We start from the raw sequence: 23,543 nt of genomic DNA, 5'->3' as shown, positions 1-23,543 counted from the left end.
TAAGAGGTTAGCTATCAGGGCATCAGGATTGGACTGCACGCTGGGAACCTCAGAAATACGCACCCCTTCTGTTGATTACACCTGAGTCTGACGTCATACCAGTTGGACTTGGAATGTAACTCAAACGTTTCCGTACATTGTCCTGTAAAAATGATGTATCAGGTTTGCCTGTAATGAGCAAAGATGGCAATGAAAACCAGGACGCTAACCAGAGAGAAGTTCTGTGCAGCTTCATGCCACTCCCTGCTTTCCTAACAGATGAGGCCCCGGGACTCGGGGGAGTGGGTCCAGGACAGCACTTACCTCTGTTGGTCGTCTTGTCCCAAATCATCCCGTTCTCAGACGGCGGCGCCCCAGTACCTTCACTTTGCAGTCTGTGTCTGTACTGGATTCCGGTTACCTGTTTTACATTTATGAATTTACTCTGAGTTACACTCATTTTATTATTTTATTGCTAAGTTTTAAAAATATCGATCTAGTTTGGTAATCATCCTAATGATGAAATCAGCTACATGAGTATAAATTGAACGATTAGATGGCAGGTGAGAATTTTTTTAAAAAATAGGTCTTTATTGTTGAAAGAATAACAGATGTCCCCCCCCACTTTTCTTTTCCCATTGACTCCTACCTACCTCCCACCCGCCCCTCCAAGGCCTTGAGTGACCTGCTCCTATTTCCAGAAGGTTAGCTGAAACTCACAAAACAGTCTTCATAGAGTACATGTACAATCCTAAAGAATATGACAATTATTAACACAGCTAAATATCATCTGATACTATTTCAGATGTGTATAATGTTAGTGATAGTACTCCTATAAAACTGCCCATCGTCCTGCTTATGACCTGTTGCTCGGGGGGGGGCGACCACTCACTGGTGAGGGCCTCCCCGTCAGCACCCCTGCTGAGTTAGAATTTTCCTCTACTTGAGGGAAACTATCAGTGTGGTGGCCTGTGCTCCATTTACTCTTCCTTTCCTGTGGCACATTCTAACACTGGCAATGGCGCAATTGTCCTGCTTTGTCGCCAAAGCTTATTTCACTCATTATTTTCATCACAGGTAACTGGTTTAGTTTTCTTTTTCTTTCCAAGGGGATACCGATTTTTTTTTTTTTTTTTTAACTGTAAAGTGAGAGTGCTGTACTACATGGTTTTATCTCTAGAAGTGTTTGCTTCCTCTATACGACTTAATGACTTCTCAGTGCACTTGTCACGTCCTGCCTTTACGTCACCTTTTTACTAGATGCTGGAGGTTTTTTTGTTTTTAAATTTTCATCTAGAAAAATTCATGTGTACTACAGGAGCCTGGTGATTCTTAGGAATATGAGATAATACCAAGCTAACTTCCCACTTTCCTAAAGACACTTACAATTAGCCCTACATTACGGAATGCCCTGCATGTATTCAGAACTTTAAAAGTCAGATCGGAACTCTATTGAAAAAGAAACTGAACACAAACAAGTCGCTGTAAATTCTGTGTCCCAGTGACCGGCTGATCACACCTAGAGAATGAAGTCACCATTATCTGTCAGTATTCTCCAGTTAGATTGTACCTTTTGCTTCGCATATAAAATTGTCCCTATGTCAGACTGTGGAGTTCAGAAAACAGTTCTATTTTAAGAGGCTAGAGCTCTCATTTTAAAAACACTGTAGTTTTCCCAGAAAATCTGTTTATCTCCGCCATCTCCTCCCACTGTAGCCCAGCGCTTCCCAGATTCCCCCATCTCTGGTTACAGACCGACTTGTCTTGCTGTGTGCCACGTTTGGAAGTCGCATTAAACCAGCATCTGTTCTGTTTTAGGAGAAAGCCGATGCCAGCCCCACGTCACTTCAGCTGCGGTCCCAGATCGAAGTAAGCACAGTGGCTTTAATCACCTCTCTTTGCTTCTGCTTTTTGTTTTTTAAGTGATATTCTCATGAAGCCTGCCGCTCTGCCTGTACTGATGCTGTGAATTCTCTCTCCTAGGAGTCGCTTGGTTTCTGTAGCGCCGCATCAACACCAGAAGTGGAAAGAAAGTAAGTTTCAGGGTCAGAAATTCTAGGAAAAAGGGTCTTTCAGATCCATGCTGAGGGTGATCGTGTTGTATATGTTCTGTGGAGCTTGATGTCAGTTTCCTTGTATGTTGTGTGTATGAGTACATGTACAGGGGTGGGCAAAAGTAGGTTTTTGTATAAAGTATCCACTTTTGTGGGTCGGTAGTTAAATTACTAGCCATCATTACCTAGAAGATAAATCACAAGTAAGGATATGAAATATTAACAACAATAAGAAGACAAATAATACAAGTAAATAATACAATAATAAATAATGACTGTAAACGTACTTTTGCCCGCTCCTGTCTATAGGTAAATAATAAGAGCGTGTTTTCAATTGTAATTTATCTGGTGATGCCTAACGATTCTGCGAGGAGTTATTGATTTCACACTGCTTATTGTGATTGAACCTTAAATGAATACCTGGAAGTGAGCGTGGAGAAAGGGAAAGGACAGTTAAGTCAACCAAAATGGGTTTTCTTCTTTTACATTAGTTTTGGGTATACGATGAAAGTCATAAATAAGGAAGCAAGGTACAAAATTACATTCCAGGGTAAAACCATGATTGAAACACCCTCCTCTGCAATTTGATTTGGTGGGTGACCTTAGAACAGGAATAAACGCTTGTGACAGAAGGTGGCAAATGCTCACGGACCTTCAAGGTAATATTTTTGCTTCCCCGTCCTAACTTGGATCCTGTTGTTTTTACTCCCTTGGAGGGTAATTCTATGTTATAGCTCGTATTTTCCGTATTTCTTTTACCTAGTATAAAACAACACAAATGTCTTTTTTTTTCTATGACCTTTCCCTTTTCTACTTTATTCCATTATAATTATGCTAGAATGTTCTATTTATGACCTTCCGAGGTAAAGAAATTTTAAGAAAGTCCACTTGTTTAAACAGACACTTCCTTTGGCACAGGGCCACTTATACCGTTTCATGCCAAGAGAGACATAGAAGTGGTTTAGGAATAAAGTATTTCTGGAATGAAAAGCACACGTTGGGAGAGCGTGTGTGCGCTTTACAGCACAGCCCTGCCTAATCCGTCCACGTGTGTGTGCTGCTGGCTGGGCCGCTTCTAGGGGGAAAGGCTGCTTTGCCAAGCCTTCAGCTCTCAGTGGGAGAGGCTCAGCGGATCTCGTTCAGGACTGAGGCCCGTGCGGGGTGATGCGCAAAAGAAAACCAAGGCCACTACCCCCTCAAGGTCAGAGGATGGATGGATGTGCAATTATCTTGAATTTCCTTTGTTTTAGTGGCGTGTATTCTGCCAGCAACAAAGAGAACAAATCCCAGCAACTAGTCAAGAGATTTGACTTGACAATGACCTTGAAACTGGAGGTTCTGTGAGGTTGAGCTGAGCGTGGGCAGAAGTGTTGAGTGAGGGGGCTGTAGGTTCACCTGACCTAGTTTGTGATTCAAGCTGAGAACTCAGGTGTTCCCTCAGAATCTCCAAAATCCTTCAGGAAACAAGAAATGCCTGTCTTTCCTCCTGAGAGGACGTGACTCACCAAATTTGTACTAATCTTAGGCTTGGCGTTTCTTCTTCCCCTCAATTGTGGGGAGTCATTCTTTCCGTGTTTGTATCCTTCACTTAGTGAAATGTGGCATGACTCTTGTGGCCGGCAGAGAGACTACAGCCTCCTCGGAGGTTAACAACAACAACAAAAATTGAAAGCATACATACAGGAAAGCTGTTGACAGACCGACCTCTTCATCTGCAGTACTGCCATTTTGTTTGTGTTCTTCCAAATGGTTTGCTTAAACTTTGGTGTTTCTAAATAAATGGAAAGTTTTAATACATTTTGCTCTTCACTTTCTTATTAATAGTTTTTAAGAATCATGGAATTCTTTTTTTTTTACTTTAAAGAATTGTTGGAAAAATGTTAAACATACAGAAAATTTACAATTGTGCAATGAATGTCCTTATAACTTTTACGTAGACTCACCGATTTTCACACTCTTGCTCTCTCTTTTTTCCTGTATAATATCACTAATCATGATTACTGCCCAACTATTTGGGAGTAAATTGTAGGATCACGGCACACTCCCCTAAATACTCCAGCTTATATCTCCTAAGGACACAGCCAGTCTCTTACAGCCACAATATAATTACCAGGTAGAGGCATTTTAATACCGACTTTCCTAAAGTACAGTTTATATTCAGGTCTCTTTCATCGTCCCAGCAGTGTTTCTTATAACACTTCTTTTTCAATGCAACACTTAGCAAAAATCATCCATTGCGTTTCCACGTCATGTTTCTTGTCACAGTTAATCTGAAAGGACTTCTTGGCTTTTCTTGGTCCTTTATGATGTTGATATTTTTAAGGAGTGTCGGCTGGTTGTTCTGTGAAATATTCCTCAATCTGGCTTTCTTTTTAAGATTCAGCAAATGCAGTTTTGATGTTTTCTCCTCAGTGCCTCATATCAGTTTGTCCCATTATTGGTGTTACTAATTGCAATCATTTGATTGAGGTGATATCTGTCTGGTTTCTTCTGAGAAGTTACAATTTTCCCTTTGCATTAAAAAATATTCTGTGGGAGATCACCTGAGACCATGTCTGTATCTTGTTCCTCATCAAACTTTTACCTAGTAGTTTTAAATTCCTTTTTTTTTTAATTGATTCTAGAGAGAGAGGAAGAGAGAAGGAGGGAGAGAGAGAGGATGAAAGAGAGAGAGAGAGAGAGAGAGAGAGAGATAGATCAGTTGCCTCCCATACTCCACCTGACTGGGGATCAAATCTGCAAGCTGGGTATGTTCTCTGACCAGGAATCAAACCTGAGACCACTGAGCCACAGGGGCTAGGAGATTCCTTTAATGATTCTTGTCTGAATCAGTTTTAACTATGGCTTGCAGAATGGTGGTACTTATTCTTAAATTAATAATTATTTTGGATTAAATCTTCCAAAGAAAGATTTAGGTATCACTAAAAAGATTGAGGTATTACTCTGGGCACTCTGGGTCAGATTACAGTGGGAGTAGGTTTAACACAGTGTTTATGTTGAATTGTTTGTGTTTGTGTACTTGAAAATGCAAATACTTTGAAATGCAAAATCCTGTTAGTCTTCAGATCCAAATGCTTGCTGGTAGCTTCACAAGCCCTGGAGGATGACCTGGCAAACCAGAGGGCTGTGTCTGGTGCCAACCAAAATATCCCTCTGAGTCAGCTGTGTTGTTTTACGGGCAGAAATTGCCTTATGCTTTTTATTTGAAAGGCAAGAGAACTCAGTCAACAAAAGTGGACGAATCCTACAGCAGCCCTGCCCTTAAACGCAGATTGCACTAGACCACATGGGAGTCGAGCCACTGGCCCTTGTGACTCCTGCCTTCCAGAACTACGGTCTCCCTCACCCCACCCAGTTGTCTCAGGGGCCTGGGCACACCATGGTTCTTCCCTTCTCCCCCAGTTAAAACCTGCTTATGGAAGGTTTCAGGCATTAATTGTGAGGCAAATGTCTGATTTCTAAAAAACACATCATCTCTCCCAGGAGTATTTAGCATTTAACAGTAATATAGTAATACAGGTGTTAAATTATAGTAATACTAGAGGCCTGGTGCACAAAATTTGTGCACCGGTAGGGTCCCTAGGCCTGGCTGGTGATCAGGGCCAGCTGGGACCTCCCTTCCCCAGCTACCGGCTGCTGGCTGGGGCCTTCCTTCGTTCCACATCGCCCCCTGATGGTCAGTGCACACCATAGCGAGTGATTGAACTCCAGGTCAAACTCCCAAGGGGACACTTTGCATATTAGCCTCATATATAGATAGATAGGTCTGACCAGAAGAGGTGGGCGTTTTGTAGGGAAGACAGGCAGTGAGAAGTCCAACAGCTGACATCACTGCCCCTGGATACCCTACCTAGTGGGGCTGCTAGCTGATACTAATTTGGCCTGGAGATATGGGTGACCTGCATGATAGATAGATGCTAGACGATAGAGAAATAGATAGATGGGGAGCTAGAGAGGTATAGAACAGACCTGCCCCTCTCTGTTTTGAGAAAGGCCCCATTTGTCCTTATTTTCTTACAGTCTGTCTAATCTCTCCATGTGCTTTCACTGAAATATAATAAAGAAGACCAAGGGAGCTTTCACTTGAACCTCTTCTATTTGTATCTATTTATGTTGGCTATTGAGACTGCCTACTTCCTTACACCAATCTTCGGTTTGTGTCACCTGGCTGAAAGGTGAATGTTAGTTAAATGTCTTGTTATTCACCAGTTAGTCTCAAGAACATCTAGAAAGCAAGGCCATTTTGCTCAGAGATATCTTTATAACTGTATCTATTAGAAACGAGTTTAGCCTCGGATAATGGAAAGCGTGACAAATAGGGGCATAAACAAACCCAAGGTTCATTAGATAACCCTTGTCCCATGGTTGGTACTGAGGCTCAGAAAGCTTTCAGGAACCAGACTGTGTCTTTTTTGGTGTGTGTGGGTGTGTGTGTGTGTGTGTGTGTGTGTGTGTGTGTGTGTAGAAAGGCAGGGTAGTCTGAAAACTAGCTCAGTGTCTAACACATAAGCTCTGTGTCAGGATTAGTTAGATTGATTACTTCTGAGGAAACTTGTGGGGGAGCCTGTGGTTTTATCTAGGTGTGTATCTAGAAAAAAGTAGTCTTAAAGGGGTTGGCTCTTATGGACTGAGAATTGGAAAAGAAAAAGCAGGAAATAGTCGGTAATGTTTATTGAGTGCTTATTATGGGCCAGAAACTGGTCTAAGCACTTAACATTGACTCACTTAATCCAACAACCCTGTGAGGTTCAGTACAATATTATTTCTATTTACAAATGCAGGAACTGAGATCCAGAGAGGTTAATAAGTTGCTCAAGGCTACACAACTAGTAAGTGGCAGAGCCCAGATTTGATCCCAGTTAGGAACCCATTCTCCTAACCTGTATATAATTCAAAGTACTGATAATTGTATTGCTTATGCAGTGGAGAGGTTAGAGGCACATTGAGTTCCTTAGCATTAAATAGCAGCACTTTAAACATGCATTCCAGTGGTTCTCTGGGAACTAGGAGCAAGTTTTTCTCTGATTCAGATATAAGCTGGGTCTCTGTTATTTATTTATAGAGGCAGGAAGGTCCAAAATAAATCTCCAGGCATCGCCTTAGCCACTATTCATAAGCTCTTTTCTGCAGAGTCTTTCACCAGAGCTGAACATTCAGTGATTCAAGTTTCACTTTTCTTCATTACCTATGACTACACTTGAACTATTTTATGGTGAAAAAGTCCAAAAAAATCTATAGTATGATGGAAGCGGAAGATAACTAAAAGGCAGGGAAGCCAGTAGAGCAGTTTTCTGGAGTGGAATAAGAGGATGGACTGCAGTTGGCGAATGTTCTGTGCAAGCGTTCACTCCATTTGCACATGGCTTTGCTCATGGATTTGCTTCCCTGGCAAGCTAATGAGTCTTTTGATCCTTTTCTCCACCTCGAAAACCTTGGTCTTCACCTTCTTCTTCCTTTGAGACCTCAGGGAAGAAGCCCTTGCACTTGTTACGTACACTCATCTGACTCTCCGGATGGCTTGCATCTCTGCCCTTGCCTTCTTCCCCCCTCCCTCCCCCCCATATCTGCTGTCTGCCCACCTGTGCCCTTGCATCGTCCTTGGACCTGCTCTCCAGGCAAGGTGAAGCGCCTGCAGTTTCTCAGACAGGCATGCTGTTTCTCTGAAATTGATGCTCCTTCTGGGGGTTGTCTGTCCCCCACTCTCACTGCCCTCCCACCCTCCTTACCTGGCAAGCTCCACTCAACCTTAAAAATCCAGCTCTGGCCTTGGCTCCCCCAGAGCCTTCCCTGATCTGCAGAGTTGAGGCGAAGTGTCCTGCTGTTGGGCTTTCCTGCCACTTTTGCAATGGACTGCGGTGAACGAGGGCATGTATGTAAGAGAGAGAGAGAGAGAGAGAGAGAGAGAGAGAGAGAGAGAGAGAGAGAGTGTGTGTGTGTCCGTGTCCGTGTCCGTGTCCCACTCAGAACTCTGGATCTTTGTTAAAGTCTTCTAATAATGGATAAACGAGTGGGTGACTGTGTAAAAACATGTGGAGTTCCTTCTTCATTCCATGAAAATCTTGCCATTCTCCCAAACCCTCATCCTGTTTCTCTCCTCTCGCAGTTACCAAGGTCAATGGCGAAACAGTAACTATCCCAGAGACCCTCCCGCCTGCTGAGCCGCGTTGCCTTCGGCACCGCTGACTCCCTTTGCTGCCTGTGACAGTGTGGCTTCTGCCTTACCTTTTGCCCACGTCCTGCAGTTCCCTTTTGTCACCTGTTTTCTTTTTTGTTTTAAATCAACTTGAGATACAGTACACACACATGGCATACAAGTCACCCATTTAGAGTGCACAACCAAAAAGTGCTTCGTACATTCACAGGTGTGAGTCAGCATCACACAGCCAACTTCAACATTTCATCACCCCAGAAAGAAGCCCTGTTACCCGTTAGCAATTGCTCCTGATGGCCCTCCCTCCGAAGCAACCACTCATCTACTCTCTGTCTATGTAGATTCACTTAATCTGTACATTTCATACCATGTGCACTTGCACACAAGGACTTGCTTTCTTTTTGAAAGAATATCTGTCTGTTACAGCTCCATTAAGAATGGAGCTTTGAATCCAGTTTTTGGTAACCTCCAGCCTCCTTGAAATATGTAAGAAATTCTTTTACTAAGTTCTTTCCCCAATGAGTCCTCCTCACTCTTCCTCACGAGCTTGTTCCTAGAAGCTGCTGGGGAGGGGCGCAGGCTTCATTTCTTTGCGGAAGTGCCAGGGGCGCTGGGTCTGCCGTCGTCGTGGTCCTGAGAGCTTTCCCTCCTGTGTGACCAGCCTGGGCTCTCTGTTCCTTCTCCTTCACAGACGTGAGCACTAGAGACCTGCTCGGGGTCACGAAAGGCCCTGGGGCGCAGACCAGCCGCTGCTGAGGCCTGCGCCTTTGCTAGGAAATCCAGGTCAAGCCTCGTCCCTGGAGCTGAGACGAATGCATCCTGTTTCCACATCCTGTTTGTGGCAGGGCTGTGGGTGGGGAGGGGAACACCAGGTTTTCCCGTGGGGGACGTGCACATGGGCCCTGGCGTGAAGAAGCCAAGTGGAGGCGTGTCCTTGAGGGCAGGTCACATGTCGGGTTGGCCTGGTTCAGGGGGCCGTGTTCTCGCTGAGTGCCCATCGTCCTACATCGTCTGGCCCTTTGAGCTCACCAGGGCGGGGGAGGGCCGCAAGCATAGGTTTCACAAAATAAATGGACTGTGCCAAGAACCAGGCATCAGCGTGCATATTATGTATTCTTTCGCTTTACTCCATTTACCGTCTGCCAAGGCTGGTAAACTGCCATCTGCCAAGGCTGTGGGTACGAGGGCAAGGTCAGTGTCAGGGGTTGGTACTTTCAATGAGCTCCCTGTCTGTGATTGATCATCTGGGTCACCTTCCCCCGCCCCTCTCCCCCGTCCCCGCCCACCCGCCAGGCTTCAGCTCAGTTACACAGAGATGAGTGTGAGTCAGGTGGTCTCCAAGCTTCCTTGTGGCCTGAGCCCTCTTTCATATCGCGACCCAGTCCAAACAAAGCACGCCCTGGGCCCCAGCTCTGCGTAGACGGTCCAGCGAGGCAGCTTGCTCTCGCTGGTGTCGGCGTTGGTGTGGACAGAGCCTGAGCCTGAATGTAAGTTCTGCTAGTTGTGGACTTAACTTCTCTATTCTCTAACCTCAGGTTCCTAATTGATAACGAGCCCAGTGACATCTCTCTCTGAGGGTCATTGTGCAGGATGCCCAGCGCGGTGCCTGGCATTGGACGCGGTGCCCACGTTGCCCTTGTTCCGTGCCCACCTCCCCACCTCCTCCGTAAGGTGGGGCACTGCCCAGGACAGTGGCAGTGTGACTGTAGTTTTCATCCTCAGTCTGAGCACATGGGGCCATACACAGCGCTCCTTGATGGCCACGCCACTTCATACAGGCCGTTCCCGCCCGAGCCTTCCTTTCCGTGCCCCAAAGAGGGGGCGGGGGCTGGGAGACAGCCACCCGGGAGGTATGTGTCTGTGCGGGCGGATCGGTGCCTGCTCACGTGTGTACTGCGTCGCACAGCATATTTGAAGGGCTCAACATTCCAGAGCGCACGGGCTCGGGGCAGGGCCAGCTGTGCCAGACTTCTCCACCTCAGCTGTTGCTCTGAAAACTCTGTTGCCTTTCACCCTGTCTGGGGAATGAGGCTCCAGCTGACCCAGCCCAGGCTGGAGCCCACACGCCTGGGCTGCATCCCCCCTGTGACGGCCGGAGACAGGCGTGATGGCCAGGAAGTGTTCGGTGTGGAGGGTGGCAGCTGGCTATTCTCTGTTCTGCAGGTGAGGTCATCAACGTATGGGGGCGAAGGGGAAGGTGGGGTGGGAGGGAGGCTGTCCGTACATAAGTACATTCCTATCCTGGCAGGTAAGGCAAGACCCAGACCTACCATTTTTATGTGTAAATTTTTCTAACAAAACTGTTATGGAAATGGTAGCTTACAGAGGTTTAGAAGGACTCAGTACCTTTCCGAGATCATGACGGTCACGGTCACAGCCTTGGGCGAGGCAGAGGTGGACTCCTGATCCAGACCTGTTTATCTGCCGGGTCAGGCCTTCTGCATAGACTCCACCCCAGGGGCCACGAAGACTGAGGACCCGTAGTGGGCTCGGTGGCCAGGGAAGTTTAACTGAGTTCACCTTTTCCAGTGTCTGCTGTGCAGACAAGTAAGGGAGGCTCTGGGAGGGTGGACAGGAGAGGGAAGGTGGCTGTCCTCTTACAGCCTGAAGAAGACACGACAAGATGATACAATATCGGTGACTTCAATGCAGAGGAACTGCCGGAGGAGGGACAGTCTGTCCCTGGGGGGCAGGCGTGGGGTGGGGGCCACATAGACTCGGTATCAGGCAGGGCCCTCTAGGGGAAGCAGATGTGAAGGTAGCCCAGGGGAGGTTGATGATGTGGCATGAAGTCAACAGGACTGGCATTTGGGGCAAAAAAGATGCAGAAAGCGGGGAAAGAGGACAAACTGCCACCAAGAATGGGCGGAAACCCACGTCATCTCACCACCTCCAGGCGAGGCCCTTGCACGGTGAGCGGTGCAAGGAACCTGCAGAAGCACCGTGTCCCTCGTTCCTCAGGAGCAGAGCAGGCCGCAGGTCCGGGACCCGAGGAGCCCCAGGAGGGGACTCGCAGGGATTCGAGCCCTGAGGGCCTCGCTCTGCCCATGCCTCCCAGTGACCCAGGGGACACGTGATGACGCTGTGTCCAGCGCTGATCTTGACGCATGGAAAGAAAATGACGACTGCTCTGCTTCTTGCCGCATCGCACATGAACTCTTGTCTGGCCCGCAGGGACCTGGCACATGTGCAGGGAGCGGATTCTGGGAAACGGCCTCCAGCTGAGCTCACCTGACGGCCGGCAACTCCACTGCCGGTTCCCCAGGAGAGCACGGGAGGGATAACTTGTTTCTTAGGCCCAAATGCAGGGGAAGGCAGAATCCAGGCAGAATCCGGGCCGGCTGAGGTGTGTGAGGGCAGCACCGGTGGGGGTGGGCACGTGGCTCAGTCAGCGCAGGAGTTGCCTGTCTGTGTGAGGAGGTGGGATTGGATGCCCCCCAGGAGGCAGGCAGACCAGTGCGAAGAGGAGAGATCCCGAAGGTCTGAAACTTGGCAGAGCTTTTTTATTTTCATGATGCTTCTGCTTTAAAAATTCTTGAATCCACCCGCTCATTCCGTCATCCAGTCCTTGAGGAGTGTCTCCTGCACTCCAGGTACATTCTAGTCAACACTAAACCCAGCCCCCAACCTCTTGTGCAGAAGTTTTGTCCAAGTAACACCTTCCGCCTGCTTGTTTTATCTTACTGTATTGTGCATTCTTTTCTGAAATTCTCACTTATGAGAGTGCTGTCTGCATCTCGGAGGTGTTGAACTAGGATAGGAGGCATGGAGAAGGAGGATGTTTCCCAGAACCGACGGAGTCAAACCGAGGGTTCCAGGCACATCCATTTGTCAGAGTGAGCTGGAGAGCTTGGTGACCAGACGGCCCTCGGCCCCGGCCAGGCACAATGACCTGGCGTCTCCGGATGGGGACTCTGGCGCCGTGAGCTCCCTCCCCAGGCGGGTCTCCAGCAGCGGGCTTGTGGAACCGGGGGCCGATCCGCTGCCCCTGGCGGAGGTCATTTGTCATCGTGGTGACCCTGGCAGCGCCGCTGGCATGGGATCACCTCTGGCAGCTGCCCGTGTGTCACTTGGGATAAAGCCACAGGATCAGAAGGGGGAGGATGGGAAGCGGTCAGAGAGCGATGTGAGACCAGCCCGGGATGGCACAGTACAGAGAGCCCCTAGTGGGCGCAGAACTGGAGGCGCAGGGATGTGTGGGAATTTAAAATCGAGATCGGAACGGTGCCGGATGTTCACTAGACTTGTTGTGGTGATGATTTCCCAATATACACACATGAGAAGTCATTGTGTTGTAGACCTGAACCTAACAACATTCTGTGTCAGTTATACCTCAATAAAAAATGAGATCTGAGAGGACAGGTTAGTGTGAGTTCCCATTTTCATAGTATCGATAACAGAAAATTTCCACCTGCTGTTTCTGAAGGAATGGAAAGTGAAGAGAACGAAAGGAAGGTTAAGTTGGCTATGGCCGTGGCCACCGTGGAAGGGACCTGGTCCTCTGTGCTGCGGCCAGGAGCCCCGGGCGGGCAGGCGGCTCCCACAGCCACGCCCTGAGGTGGCCGGTCAGTGCGTCAGCCAGGCCGGGAAAGGTCCCCTATGCCCACAGGCCCTCCAGCTTTGGCCTTCAGAGGTGGCATCATGGGCTCCTCTGCTCCTTCAGAGCAGCTGACGGAAGATGGGCTGGCAGCCCGGGCCCCACATCCCTCCTCGGGCTCCTCTGCACCCAGACAGCACAGCAGCCAGCGTGGCCAGCGAGGCTCGGGTGATGGTGAATGGGAGCCTCTGTTTGTTCCCACTGAGAAAGTTCTGACCAGCTTCCTGTGCCGTCTCCATGGAAACTGAAGGAGGAGATAATTGAATGGAGCCTCTCTTCCTCCCATGGCCCCTCCCCCTGCCCCCACCCTGAGGCTGAGGCTGGTACAGGCCTGCTCTTTGCAGCCAGCATCTCCCCACAGGTCCATGCAAATTTGATAAGAATATCAAAGGCCGGGTTTCCTTACTGTGCCATCCTCCCCTGGGATACATTACCCCATACTCAGCCTGTGCCAGTCAGGTGGCCTTCCATCGTCACCTGGTCTTGAGCTGGGACCTGAGTCCCACATCCCAGAGAGAAAGGGCAGACGCTTCCAGACATCCAGCGGCCTCGAATCTAAGCCATATTTCCTTGCGGAAAAGCCATTCTTGGACCACGTGTTTATTACAAATATGTAGTAAATTTTAAAGGGGAAGTAGAGGGAAGGAATAATTTCCATTTACAGAAAAAATGTCAACAAGGCTGTTTACAGTCCCCGTCCCCCCCCGTTATGTTATAAAAACTAGCTTTTGTGGTAAAAAAAAAAAAAAGTGCTAAAACCCTGTTTTATTTTGCGGTTGACAGTTCAGTAATTCTTAAGATATAAAGATCTAAATGAAATTCAGACTTCACATCAAGGCCATAAAAGGAAGGCATTTCGTTTTTACTGGTTACACCAACCCCAGAATGAACAGAAGGTGGAATTCAAGGCCTTTTCCTTTAACACCTGGATTTGTCTGCCTGCAGAGGAAACCTCAGAAGCCAGCGCTTCACCTGGGCTGTGGATTCCTGTGGCCAAGTCCCAAATTCAATGGCACTTCCAGTGCCTGTGGTTAGAGAAAGTGCACATTGATGTGGCCTTGGGCTCACAGTGTCATGCCTGGCTCTGTGAATGCAGGAGAGGCCCTTGCCTTCATGAATCTGGTATTTCAGTGGGAAGAACATCGGTCTGCGTGTCTGAAGAGCTGAGTTTAAGCTCCAGCCATGTGACATAAAATGGGAAAGGTCACATGAACACTCCAGGCCTCAGTCTCTTCATCTGTATGATGGGCTCAGTTCTTTTCAGGGTCTCTGTGAGCCTGAAATACGATGACATGTATGTGAATATACTTGGTAAGCCCAGACCCAGTGCTTCATAGAAATTGGTCCTTTTTACTCCGTCACCACAGTTAGGATTATATTTACTTAGGCGTTACCAAAACCTGGCTGCCGTGTTGAGGCAAATGGGGGCATATATTTTTCATTTAGCAGGGAGTCTGGAGGTTCCAAGGCTGATACAGCTGCTCAAGGAATTGTCTCTCTCCTCCACCATCCATACTATGGGACTCTCTTCCTTATGAGAAAATGACCACTGCTTTGGCATTGCGCCCATGTTTCGGTCAGTACCCAGGGCAAGGGCAAAGGGCAAAAGACACGTGAAAACTGAGTCAGTCCTTCTCATTATGAAAACACCAGCTTTCCCAGAAACACCCTGCTATACAGGTCCGGTTACATCCTGGCCAGATGCTGGCACCTGGCCTTGGCTAGCTGCCAGCCAGTGTGGGGGAGGTGAGTATCTTAACGGGGTACACAGCCACCCAGGCAGAACCAGGGTTCTTTTAGTAAGAAAGAAGATGAGCATGGCTATTAAGGTGGAAGGCAACAGGCTAGAACCACTCACTCAGCCATTCCCATCTTGCAGCCTGTTGATATAATCTACCCAGTGATACTGTCAATCCCTGGACGGTGTGGGCCGTGTGCACATACCACCCCCCCTCTCCCAAGCTTCCCAGGGCTTCATTATCTACACCAAGCAACGCAACAAACAGGAAATCATCATTGGTTGTTTTTATACGATGCTGATCAGTTGCTGATGCCTTTTTATATGAATTTACGGGCAAAAGACTAGTCTGTACCCTGTAGTATGCCATGGGGCAATTCTGGAGAGCTGGGAAGGCAGTTATGACTTTCCAGTGTTTTCACTATTGCTGTCAGCAGTGAAGCTGGCATCCCAGCAGCAGGTGCTTGTCAACTTCTTAGGCAGTTCAGACCCACGAGTCCACCGATGAGCACTACGATGGCCCAGCTGGAAAAGAAGTTTCTGGAAACTTTGGAGGATGAGTGTATTCTGCCCCGGCTTTTGATTCTCCCTGCCCCGAGCCCTCTCCCGGGGCATGTTCAGCTCTGCACTTCGGCACTGGTATCGCCCTGGCCTGTGCGAAGTTGAGGCCGGGACACAGCCAGGCCGTGGGCCTCTGTTGTGGAGAGGTGGCTCTTGGATGCTCTCCACGCACGAAACTCTTCAACGTCTGCCGGTGTCCTGCGTCATTAACTTTCGGTACCAGTTACCGGTGGTGAGGGAAAGGGCACAAATCTCGGTCAGTGCGCCTCCGTGAGGGATTTTCAGATTAGCATGGGTGGGGCCTGCTCTTGGCTGGAGAGCTAGTCGGCCATCCCCGAGGTGCCAGAGGACCAACCCCTTCCATGTTGAGAAACAGAAGTGCTTTCTGAGAAGGACTTAGAGAGACTTGACCGCATAGGGGAAGCTGAAAACAAAGGTCAGCCATTAGAACCGCTGGCTTTTTTGCGTGTGGCTTAGCCTGTGCAGGCTTGTTCTAAATACCATGCAAGTCACACTTGACTGAAACCTCTAGAAAACCTATGTGATCAGTAATTTTATTGTCTCTAGCAGGAAACTGGGATTCAGGGGGACTCGGTCACTTGTCAGAAGTCACTCAGCCAGGCCGGTGTGGCTCGGCGGTTGAGCGTCAGGTCACTGTTGGATGCCTGGGTTTCGGGCTTGTGTGCCGAAGGCAGCTGATGGATGATGTTTCTCTCTCGCCAATGTTTCTATCCCTCTCCCTCTCTAAAAATCAACAAAAGCACATTAAAATGTTATTTAAAAAAGTTACTCGTTAGTAAATGGTAGAGCTGGGCTTTGAACCCTGGTGGTTGGAGTTCAGAACCCACATTGGAGCCGTTGTGCTGGGCAGCTTCCTGGATAGTGGGCCTTCGGAAAACACTTGAAATAATGTTGTTCATGTGTAGATACCAGTCAGTGGCCCTTACAACTCCACATTGACATCATGTTCAGTCATTGGTGTGTGTGTGTGTGTGTGTGTGTGTGTGTGTGTGTGTGTGTGTGTTTTAATTGTAAGAAAAACATGAGTTACTTGTATAAAGTGTAATCGAGAAAAGGAAGAGGAATTATTATATCCTCCAAATTATTTGAGGGAAGTTAATGTTTAAAAAAAAAAAAAAAAAGGAGGAACCTCTGTGATTCAGAAACTGCTGGTTTAAGGAAACCTTTGGAGCAGCGGTCGCCAACTGGTGGTCCGTGAGGTCCGAAAGGTTGGCGACCGCTGGTCTAGGAGATGTGTAGTGGCAGTGCTCTGGAGAATGGTTCGAAGAGGTCACAGTTAGGGGGAAGTTATTGCCAGGCACTGTGCTAAGCTCTCTGTGTTCATAATAGCCCAGCAAGGTGGGTTCACGTAAAAAGAAAGCATGGCTTAGATCTGTGGCCCTGCTATCCCAGGTGTGCCCGGCTCCTCAGTGTGGGAGCCCCGAGCCTGTGCCAGGTCAGGCCATTGCCTTGGACTTGGTACTTCAGACACCTATCTGCCTTGATCGTTTATGAAGGTGACTTTGTAACAAAAGCCAGAAAGGACAAGCTGGGCATAAACTGTGAAAATGAAAGAAAAGGCCTCTATGGGGCTGTTTTCACCAGTGACAGGATGTCACCAGCGTTTTCGTTGGTACTAAATATCCAGGGAGTTCTAACACTATGTATGCATGCCAGATTTTGGCAACAGGATTACTTTCCGTCGGAGCCAGTGGATTCGCAAAGCGAAATTCTGTCCTGTGTATGAAACCCAGCCCCTGTTGGCTGGGCAGGGCCCAATCCCCAAGGGAAAGTCAGAGAGGCTCATGGGGTGCAGGATTGAAGGTGGCACCCGCGCCTTGCACCCGCCTGACCCCGAGAGTGAACACCTCCCACACTGCGCTGCTGTGTCTCTTGCCTCACCCTAGTCCCGGCCCTGCGGCTGGGAAAGGGGCTGCCCTTTGAATTTTTACAGACAGTAGATACTGTGACCAGGAACTCGTTTCATATATATTTCTTTTTTTAAAAAATATATATTTTATTGATTTTTTACAGAGAGGAAGGGAGAGGGATAGAGAGTTAGAAACATCGATGAGAGAGAAACATCGATCAGCTGCCTCCTGCACACCCCCCACTGGGGATGTACCCACAACCAAGGTACATGCCCTTGACCGGAATTGAACCTGGGACCTTTCAGTCTGCAGGCCGATGCTCTATCCACTGAGCCAAACCGGTTTCGGTTCATATATATTTCTATTCAATAGTAGAGATATGCTCCCAGGATGAAAAATATCTCTGATACCCAAAGGATAGTCAGAAATAGGAAATTAAGGAATTACACTTTACACAAGGTGATTTGTCACTAAATAGGCAAAATATGAATGTGAGGAGTTAGTTATGTTTAAGTCATAAAGAAAAGGAAAAGATTAACTACTAAAGAGCCCCTCAACCCTCTTACCTCCCTCCCCGCGCCCCTCCCTGTACACGTACACAATCCAGTAGGAGAGGCCTCAGTCCTTTCTCCACGTCCTCAGGCAGACCCTGCTGGCTTTGGGGACTGCCTTGGCAGGCAGGGACGGTGCCGGAAAAGACCCAGACGCAGCAAAAGCTCTGATTCAAAATGCAGCAGGAAAGCAACTCCTGGAGACGTGTATTTCCGGAGACTCACGATAAAGAACCTTAAAAATCTCTTAAGTATAGGTCTTCCCAGTAACGCATAACATATGTCCCTTTCTTAGAAATTGGGTTCTAACTGTTTTTCCTTTTTGTTGTTATTTGGTTACAATGAAGTTTCTGGACAGTCCATGAAAGCACACAATGAGCCTGTTCGAGGCATTCCTTTGTGCGTGGGCACTCGCTGCGTGCCTGGTGCGCCAGACCCAGCTTGTAGCGGTGAGATAGAGTTGTCTTTGCCTGGAGGCACCTCAGACTATTTGTATATAAATAGACACAAGCCGAAGAATGAGCCTGAGCCAGATGGTTTGGCCGCTTTTCCTTCGACAGGCGCACGAGAGGATCACGCAATGGCAACACAGCCCAATCCTGAAAAGTGCTGTGGAAACACTTGGTGCCGGTACACCCGTAGGCCATGTTCAGGTTTGGTGTTGCTCTGCCTTCACAAGTTCTTCTGAGGATCATTCCCGTCGTCTACCCAAGGGCAGCACTGATGTAGGCGATGCTGATTCCTGTTACGTAAATGAGAAGCATGGCGGCGTGGACCAGGCCGGTCCTTGCCCAGGCTGTGTCCTCTGGCAAGTCCTCACTCCCAGCTCCCTGGGAGGACCCTGTTCTGTGATGGGAGGGTCAAGAGGGCGTTTTCTGTAAGAGGTGGGATTCTCTACAAATGCAGAGGATTTCATTTTGACCTGTTAGTTCCTCCTCTGTGGTCTTAGGAGCCTCTCCACTGTGAAGGGATCGAGTCAGTAGAGGAGAGAGTAGAGCAACCTAGATTGGACCCTGGGTGACACGGGAGGCAGTGATAGAATTTGTGTAGAACTGGTTTTAATGTTACCCTGGTTGGGAAAGGGACAAGGTGCTCTCCTGGTCTTCCTGCTGCCAACTGACCACGTCCCCTCAGTCGCACTGACTCTCCATCTTCTTTTCCCGACCCCTGGACAGGGATTGCCCCTGAGCTCAGCCTTCATACAGCTCCTCTTCCTGGTGCTCAGTTGGTCTCCTCTCTTTCAAGATGCACACGACTCCCAAATGCCTATCTCCAGCCCTCAGCAGCTCCCCAGCACTCTAGTCTCCTATATCCAACGGTCTGCCCTGTACCCCCACAGATGGCCAATAAGCTCCTCAAACTTAGGTGGCCAAGCTGCTATCCTCTTGTTTTCCTCCTCTGCTCTTCCCGACCCAGTCCTCCCCATTCGAGGGGCTGCTTGTTATGTCAGCACATCTCGTAGATCTCTGCTCAGCTGACACCTCTTCAGAGAGGCCTTCTCTGTCCATCCCATCTGAAGTTCTCCCCACGTCTTTATCTGCACCCCGCCCCTTGCTTCTCTCCCCCGTCCTGTCCTCGTGCCATTAGAATAGGCATCTTACCAGTCTTGTTTATCATCACTGTTTTCAGTGCCTCAGAGAATGCCAGGCTTTAATGGGGGCCGAATAAATATTTATTGAAGGAAGGAATAAGTGAATGAAAGAAAGAAGAAAGAAAACAAAAGGGAGGAAGCAATTTAACATAGAATTTGCTAAACACTGAGGTAGAACCAAAGGAATTGGTGAAGTTCTGGGAATGCTGTCTCTTAAATTGTTTTTTTTTTTAAAAAAATCTAATTCATAAATTCAGTATGAATGTTCCTTAGGCCTTCACTGAGGGCTAAAGTAGTTTAGGGATCTTGAGGAAAGATGTAAACACGCCGTTTTGGAGTCTCATCATAGTAGTTAGGAAAGGTACTAAGATTGAGTTCAGACTAGTGCTGAGCTTGAAGATTTTTCAATGCGTAAACAGATTTTCAACGTGCAACAGAACGTTGTTATTGCTTCCTAGCCCATCGAAACCCGTGCTGAAGTCCCCATCTCTTTCCCTCTGTTGGCCGGGAACGTGATGGGCAGGAAAGGCCTGACAGTCTGCTTCCAGGGCTGCCCTTTGCAGGCCTTGGCGTCTGGCTGGAAGGATGAATTACTAGGAGGCCTTTGGAACTGGCTTCTGAGCATTAGCTTCTCCCACCAGGAGATCAGTAAATGACCCCTTCCACCTGCTGCCATCCAAACTTGGAATTCGGTCACATCACTGGTTCCTGCTCCTGCTGGGTGGATTTTATAATCAGTCTCAAGGAGAAAGAAAGGCGATGGCATGGTGCTTCGCTGCTCTGCCAGCCTCTGTTTGCAGGGACAGTTCACTGCGTCCAAATTAAACTTCACGCGGTGCCATTTTCCCCCTTTGCACATTGATGAGTTGGGTAGCCTCACGCTTATGAAACATTGCTTGCTATTCTGTGGCCAGAATCTAGATGGTGAACTTGGTGGAATTTTAGAAATGAAATCCCCACTGGCCACGGCAAGATAAATAAAGAATCTACAGTGCCATCTGCTGGCATCCTAGGGAAATGCAGCAAGAGCTGTCTAGTAGAAGCACCTCTTACAAAAAACGGGAAAGATCCAAAGTGCAAACCTGAGGATAAATTACTCAAAGTGTGTGATCATTTGAAGAACGTAGATGCAAACAATGAAAGAATTGTAAGTCTGTGGGTTTGCTGGAGAAGTGATTAATCACCTGGTTTGGGTCCGTGTTGGCGGTTCAGGTTATTGGGGTTTATCTGTATCAGCCGTCAAACTGGCTGGGGCAGGGCGTGGACCAAATCAGATGCCCAGACATGTCCTGAGTAACTTGGACACATCTTTAAAAACATTGAGTTATTTGCCATCACTTAAAAATGTGGAGCTCTGATTTTTAAAAAATGCAGACTTCTGCCTCTTCTTGGACTATTAGAAGATCTAGCAAGATGCATAGTGCACTTGCCAATTGGCAGCTACTGACTGGAGGACCTACATACTGGCTGCCCTCTCTTTTTGGGGGGCATCCAGACTCCCGTGGCTTTGGGGGTCCCCCACTCCCTCGATTATTTCTCCTACAGCTGACAACCTTGCTTACTCCTGCCCTGAGTGGCATTTGTGGTCCTAGACCTCTATGTTCATTATTATTTGCCTTCTTTTCCCCCTTTGCACAAGAGACTTCCCAATGGCAGTCATTTAATGGGGAGCTAATAGTTCACAGGAATGGAAGATAAGCTACTTCAGCGATTGCCGCGTGGAGTCCGTCCCCTTCATTTAATAGAGGTCTTACCTGGAGTGAGTCTTTAACAAATGTTGACGAATGGTACACTTGTGTGTTTCTCGAAGGGCAGTTGCTGGCTAGCGCAGACCATTGGTAAATACCTTATAAAGGTTTTGCTGGCTCTGCTGAGTAATATGGATGCTGGCTCAACCTACTGGGATTGTCCGTTCTCCCTTGAAGGCAGGGCTTCCTGGTAACCGGACTTGTTTTTCTTTTCTAGGAACTCTCTTCACAAGTCAAACTCAGAAGACAGCGCTGTAGGTCAGTACCACGTGTCTTGGTTTATCTATTTTAAATTAACTATTTTCTTGTAGTACTTTACAGAGTATATAAACAGGTGAAAATACAAACACCACCAAGAAGCCTTCCGCCCTGAAGTAAACACTGTTAAGAGATTGATGTTCAACTTTCCTCTGATTTGGAACTTTTGAATCGAAGATTATGTACAATGAGGGTGTTGTAGACTTTATGTTTCCTTTGATGATAAAATCCACTCTTGATGCAGTGACATTTTTTTCTGTTTGGGTCAGAGGGAGCCTGGCAAAGCAATCATGATTAGGAGCATGAATGCTCAACTGAGGCTTTGACTTGAATTTGAATCATGACTCTGCCAACTTCATAGCTGTGACCTCAGGCAGACCACTAGCCTCCCTGAGCCTCGGTTTCCTCATTCACTGAATGGGGACAGTAGAACATCAGATGATCATTGTGAGCAATAAGTGAGATAGCCAAGTGCCTGGATATAGTAAATGCTGCATATATGTTAGCTATTACCATTTATTTTTTAAGCCGTACCTTCATTTTAGAAACATTAAAATGGAAGAAGGGGGAGTGTCGTTTACAGTGAAAGAAATACGTTATATTCCAGATTGCCCGGGAGAAAGGTTGACTGAGTAATAATCCCACTTCTGCTTTCACCTTTCCTGGTTTACCCCAAAGGCAGCAGTGCCCCGTCAAGCGTGCCCTCAAGATGCCGAGTACCCAGGGCGTCTCAGGCCCGCCGGCGCTGGTTCCGTTCCCATAGCTCCAGAGGTTCTCAGAACTTAGATGAGCACATCTGTTTTGAAAAATGACGTCCTTTCTAGCCCGGGACACCGCGGTGGGGTTGCCACGCGTCTGTCTTCTGCGGCATTGCCTGGCACCGCCAGTCTAGACTGTGGAAACCAGCAGCGTGCCACTGGCTGGGCCCTGTGTCCCGGGGCTGTGGGGCAGCCAGACACCAAACGGTGACGAAGCTGCAGCTGTGAGCGTGTCACCTCTGCATGAGAGCACACGTCGCTCTGCTGTTTCATTTTATTTTTAAAAAATAAAGGATTGCTCTGTCCTTTCATTTTACTCGCCTTGTTTTCCTTTGGTTTTTAAGTTATTACATATTATTGATGATCAGAACCCCCCCCCCCCACATTAAAAATGTCTAGCGTATGACAGTGTTTTCATTGGAAAGTCACTCGGAGTCTGAGAAGGAGGGGGCCCTGTTGGCAGCTGTCACAGCAGGAGAGTCGTCTGCTTCTCCTGTCATGGAGCCCTGGGCGAGCTGTGGGAAGGTCACCAGGTAGCCTGATGCCAGAGAGCTGGTGTCCTGCCCAACTCGTTGCTAGACGCATGTGAGCGCCGCACCTTAGGGACCGGTCCTGGCGTGGGGCAGCCCCTCAGGCCTTTCCCCAGCCCCGCGGACCAGTGTGCACAGGATGTACCAGCCGCTCTCTCCATTAGGTCCGGGGTAACAGAAACAAGTCAAGGGTAGATCAACAGCATGAATAACAACAACAAAACAAAGTAAACTTCTCCAAGTATCGTGTTTGTGGTTTACTTGAACTAATTGTGGCTGAGACCAAAGAGAGTGGGGGATATCCCACAAGGCAAGGCGGGATTGCATATACCAGTTAAACATCAAAGAGAATGTAAGAATGCGTGTTTTGCCTGCCTTTTTGATGTTTCCTTATTTCTCATCGTATCCCTACTGCCACCAGGAAATTTGCATTTCTTATAAACGACTTTATAGGCATTTCCAAGTCGTTGCACAAACTGAAAGGGAAAAACTGTTTGTGAAATCAAAGTATTTTATAAGCTTTGAAGTATAAGGAAGAGGCTACTTTTGTTATTAATGAATTTATTGCTTGTGTCTTTTTTCAAGGAAAAGGAGATTGGAAGAAGAAAAATAAGTATTTCTGGCAGAACTTCCGAAAGAACCAGAAAGGAATAATGAGGCAGACTTCAAAAGGTGCGGAAACAGCCGGCGGACAGTAGGGCCTTTTAGCTCTCAAGTGTTCAGCAGCCTGTGCCTCTGATCCAGACGGCTGCTGCAAGTTAGAATAACGCCTCGCCCGTGCCCCGGAAATGTTCAGCTCTCTGGCATTCCTGTCCTTACTTTAAAACTCCGTGCCATTGGGGATTTTTAAAAAAAATCAAAACAGTGGGAAGAGTCAGCAGGCTTTTTAGAAAAACAGATCTGAGAGCAAAGACCAAATTTCCCGTTTTCTCCACACACCAACCTCTGGAACATCTGCGCGTGGAGGTCTCCCCAGAAGGGTCTAGCGTGTGTTAGTTTGGGGCCTCCCCCTGTGCCCCGCCGCTCGGGGCCTCAGCAGTCTTCTGAACTTGTGATGCCAGGGTCTGTGGTGGGGCAGTTGTTGGGTTGTTGCCCTGGAAACTCTATCTGATGGTCTGACATCATGGGAATTTGCCCAGGCTGCTTGGGAAGGGAG

At 47.9% G+C, this 23,543-nt stretch overlaps 1 protein-coding gene across 2 annotated transcripts in view; it reads left to right on the top strand.

Annotated features, from left to right (window-relative positions):
* The window catches only part of SASH1 (SAM and SH3 domain containing 1), a 172,745-nt gene that overhangs the window by 76,784 nt on the left and 72,418 nt on the right, over nucleotides 1-23,543 (top strand). For both annotated transcript variants that reach the window (XM_008140189.3, XM_028140460.2), the window contains exons 3-6: nucleotides 1,798-1,848; nucleotides 1,963-2,012; nucleotides 21,059-21,099; nucleotides 22,973-23,059. In XM_008140189.3, coding sequence (XP_008138411.2) covers nucleotides 1,798-1,848; nucleotides 1,963-2,012; nucleotides 21,059-21,099; nucleotides 22,973-23,059 — 229 coding nt within the window. The remainder of the gene's footprint in view (nucleotides 1-1,797; nucleotides 1,849-1,962; nucleotides 2,013-21,058; nucleotides 21,100-22,972; nucleotides 23,060-23,543) is intronic.

Source organism: Eptesicus fuscus, chromosome 10, assembly GCF_027574615.1.
Source record: "Eptesicus fuscus isolate TK198812 chromosome 10, DD_ASM_mEF_20220401, whole genome shotgun sequence".
In the NCBI taxonomy this organism is placed as follows: domain Eukaryota; kingdom Metazoa; phylum Chordata; class Mammalia; order Chiroptera; family Vespertilionidae; genus Eptesicus; species Eptesicus fuscus.
Note: the sequence above shows the minus strand (reverse complement) of the source record. Positions and strands in the feature narration are given on the sequence as shown.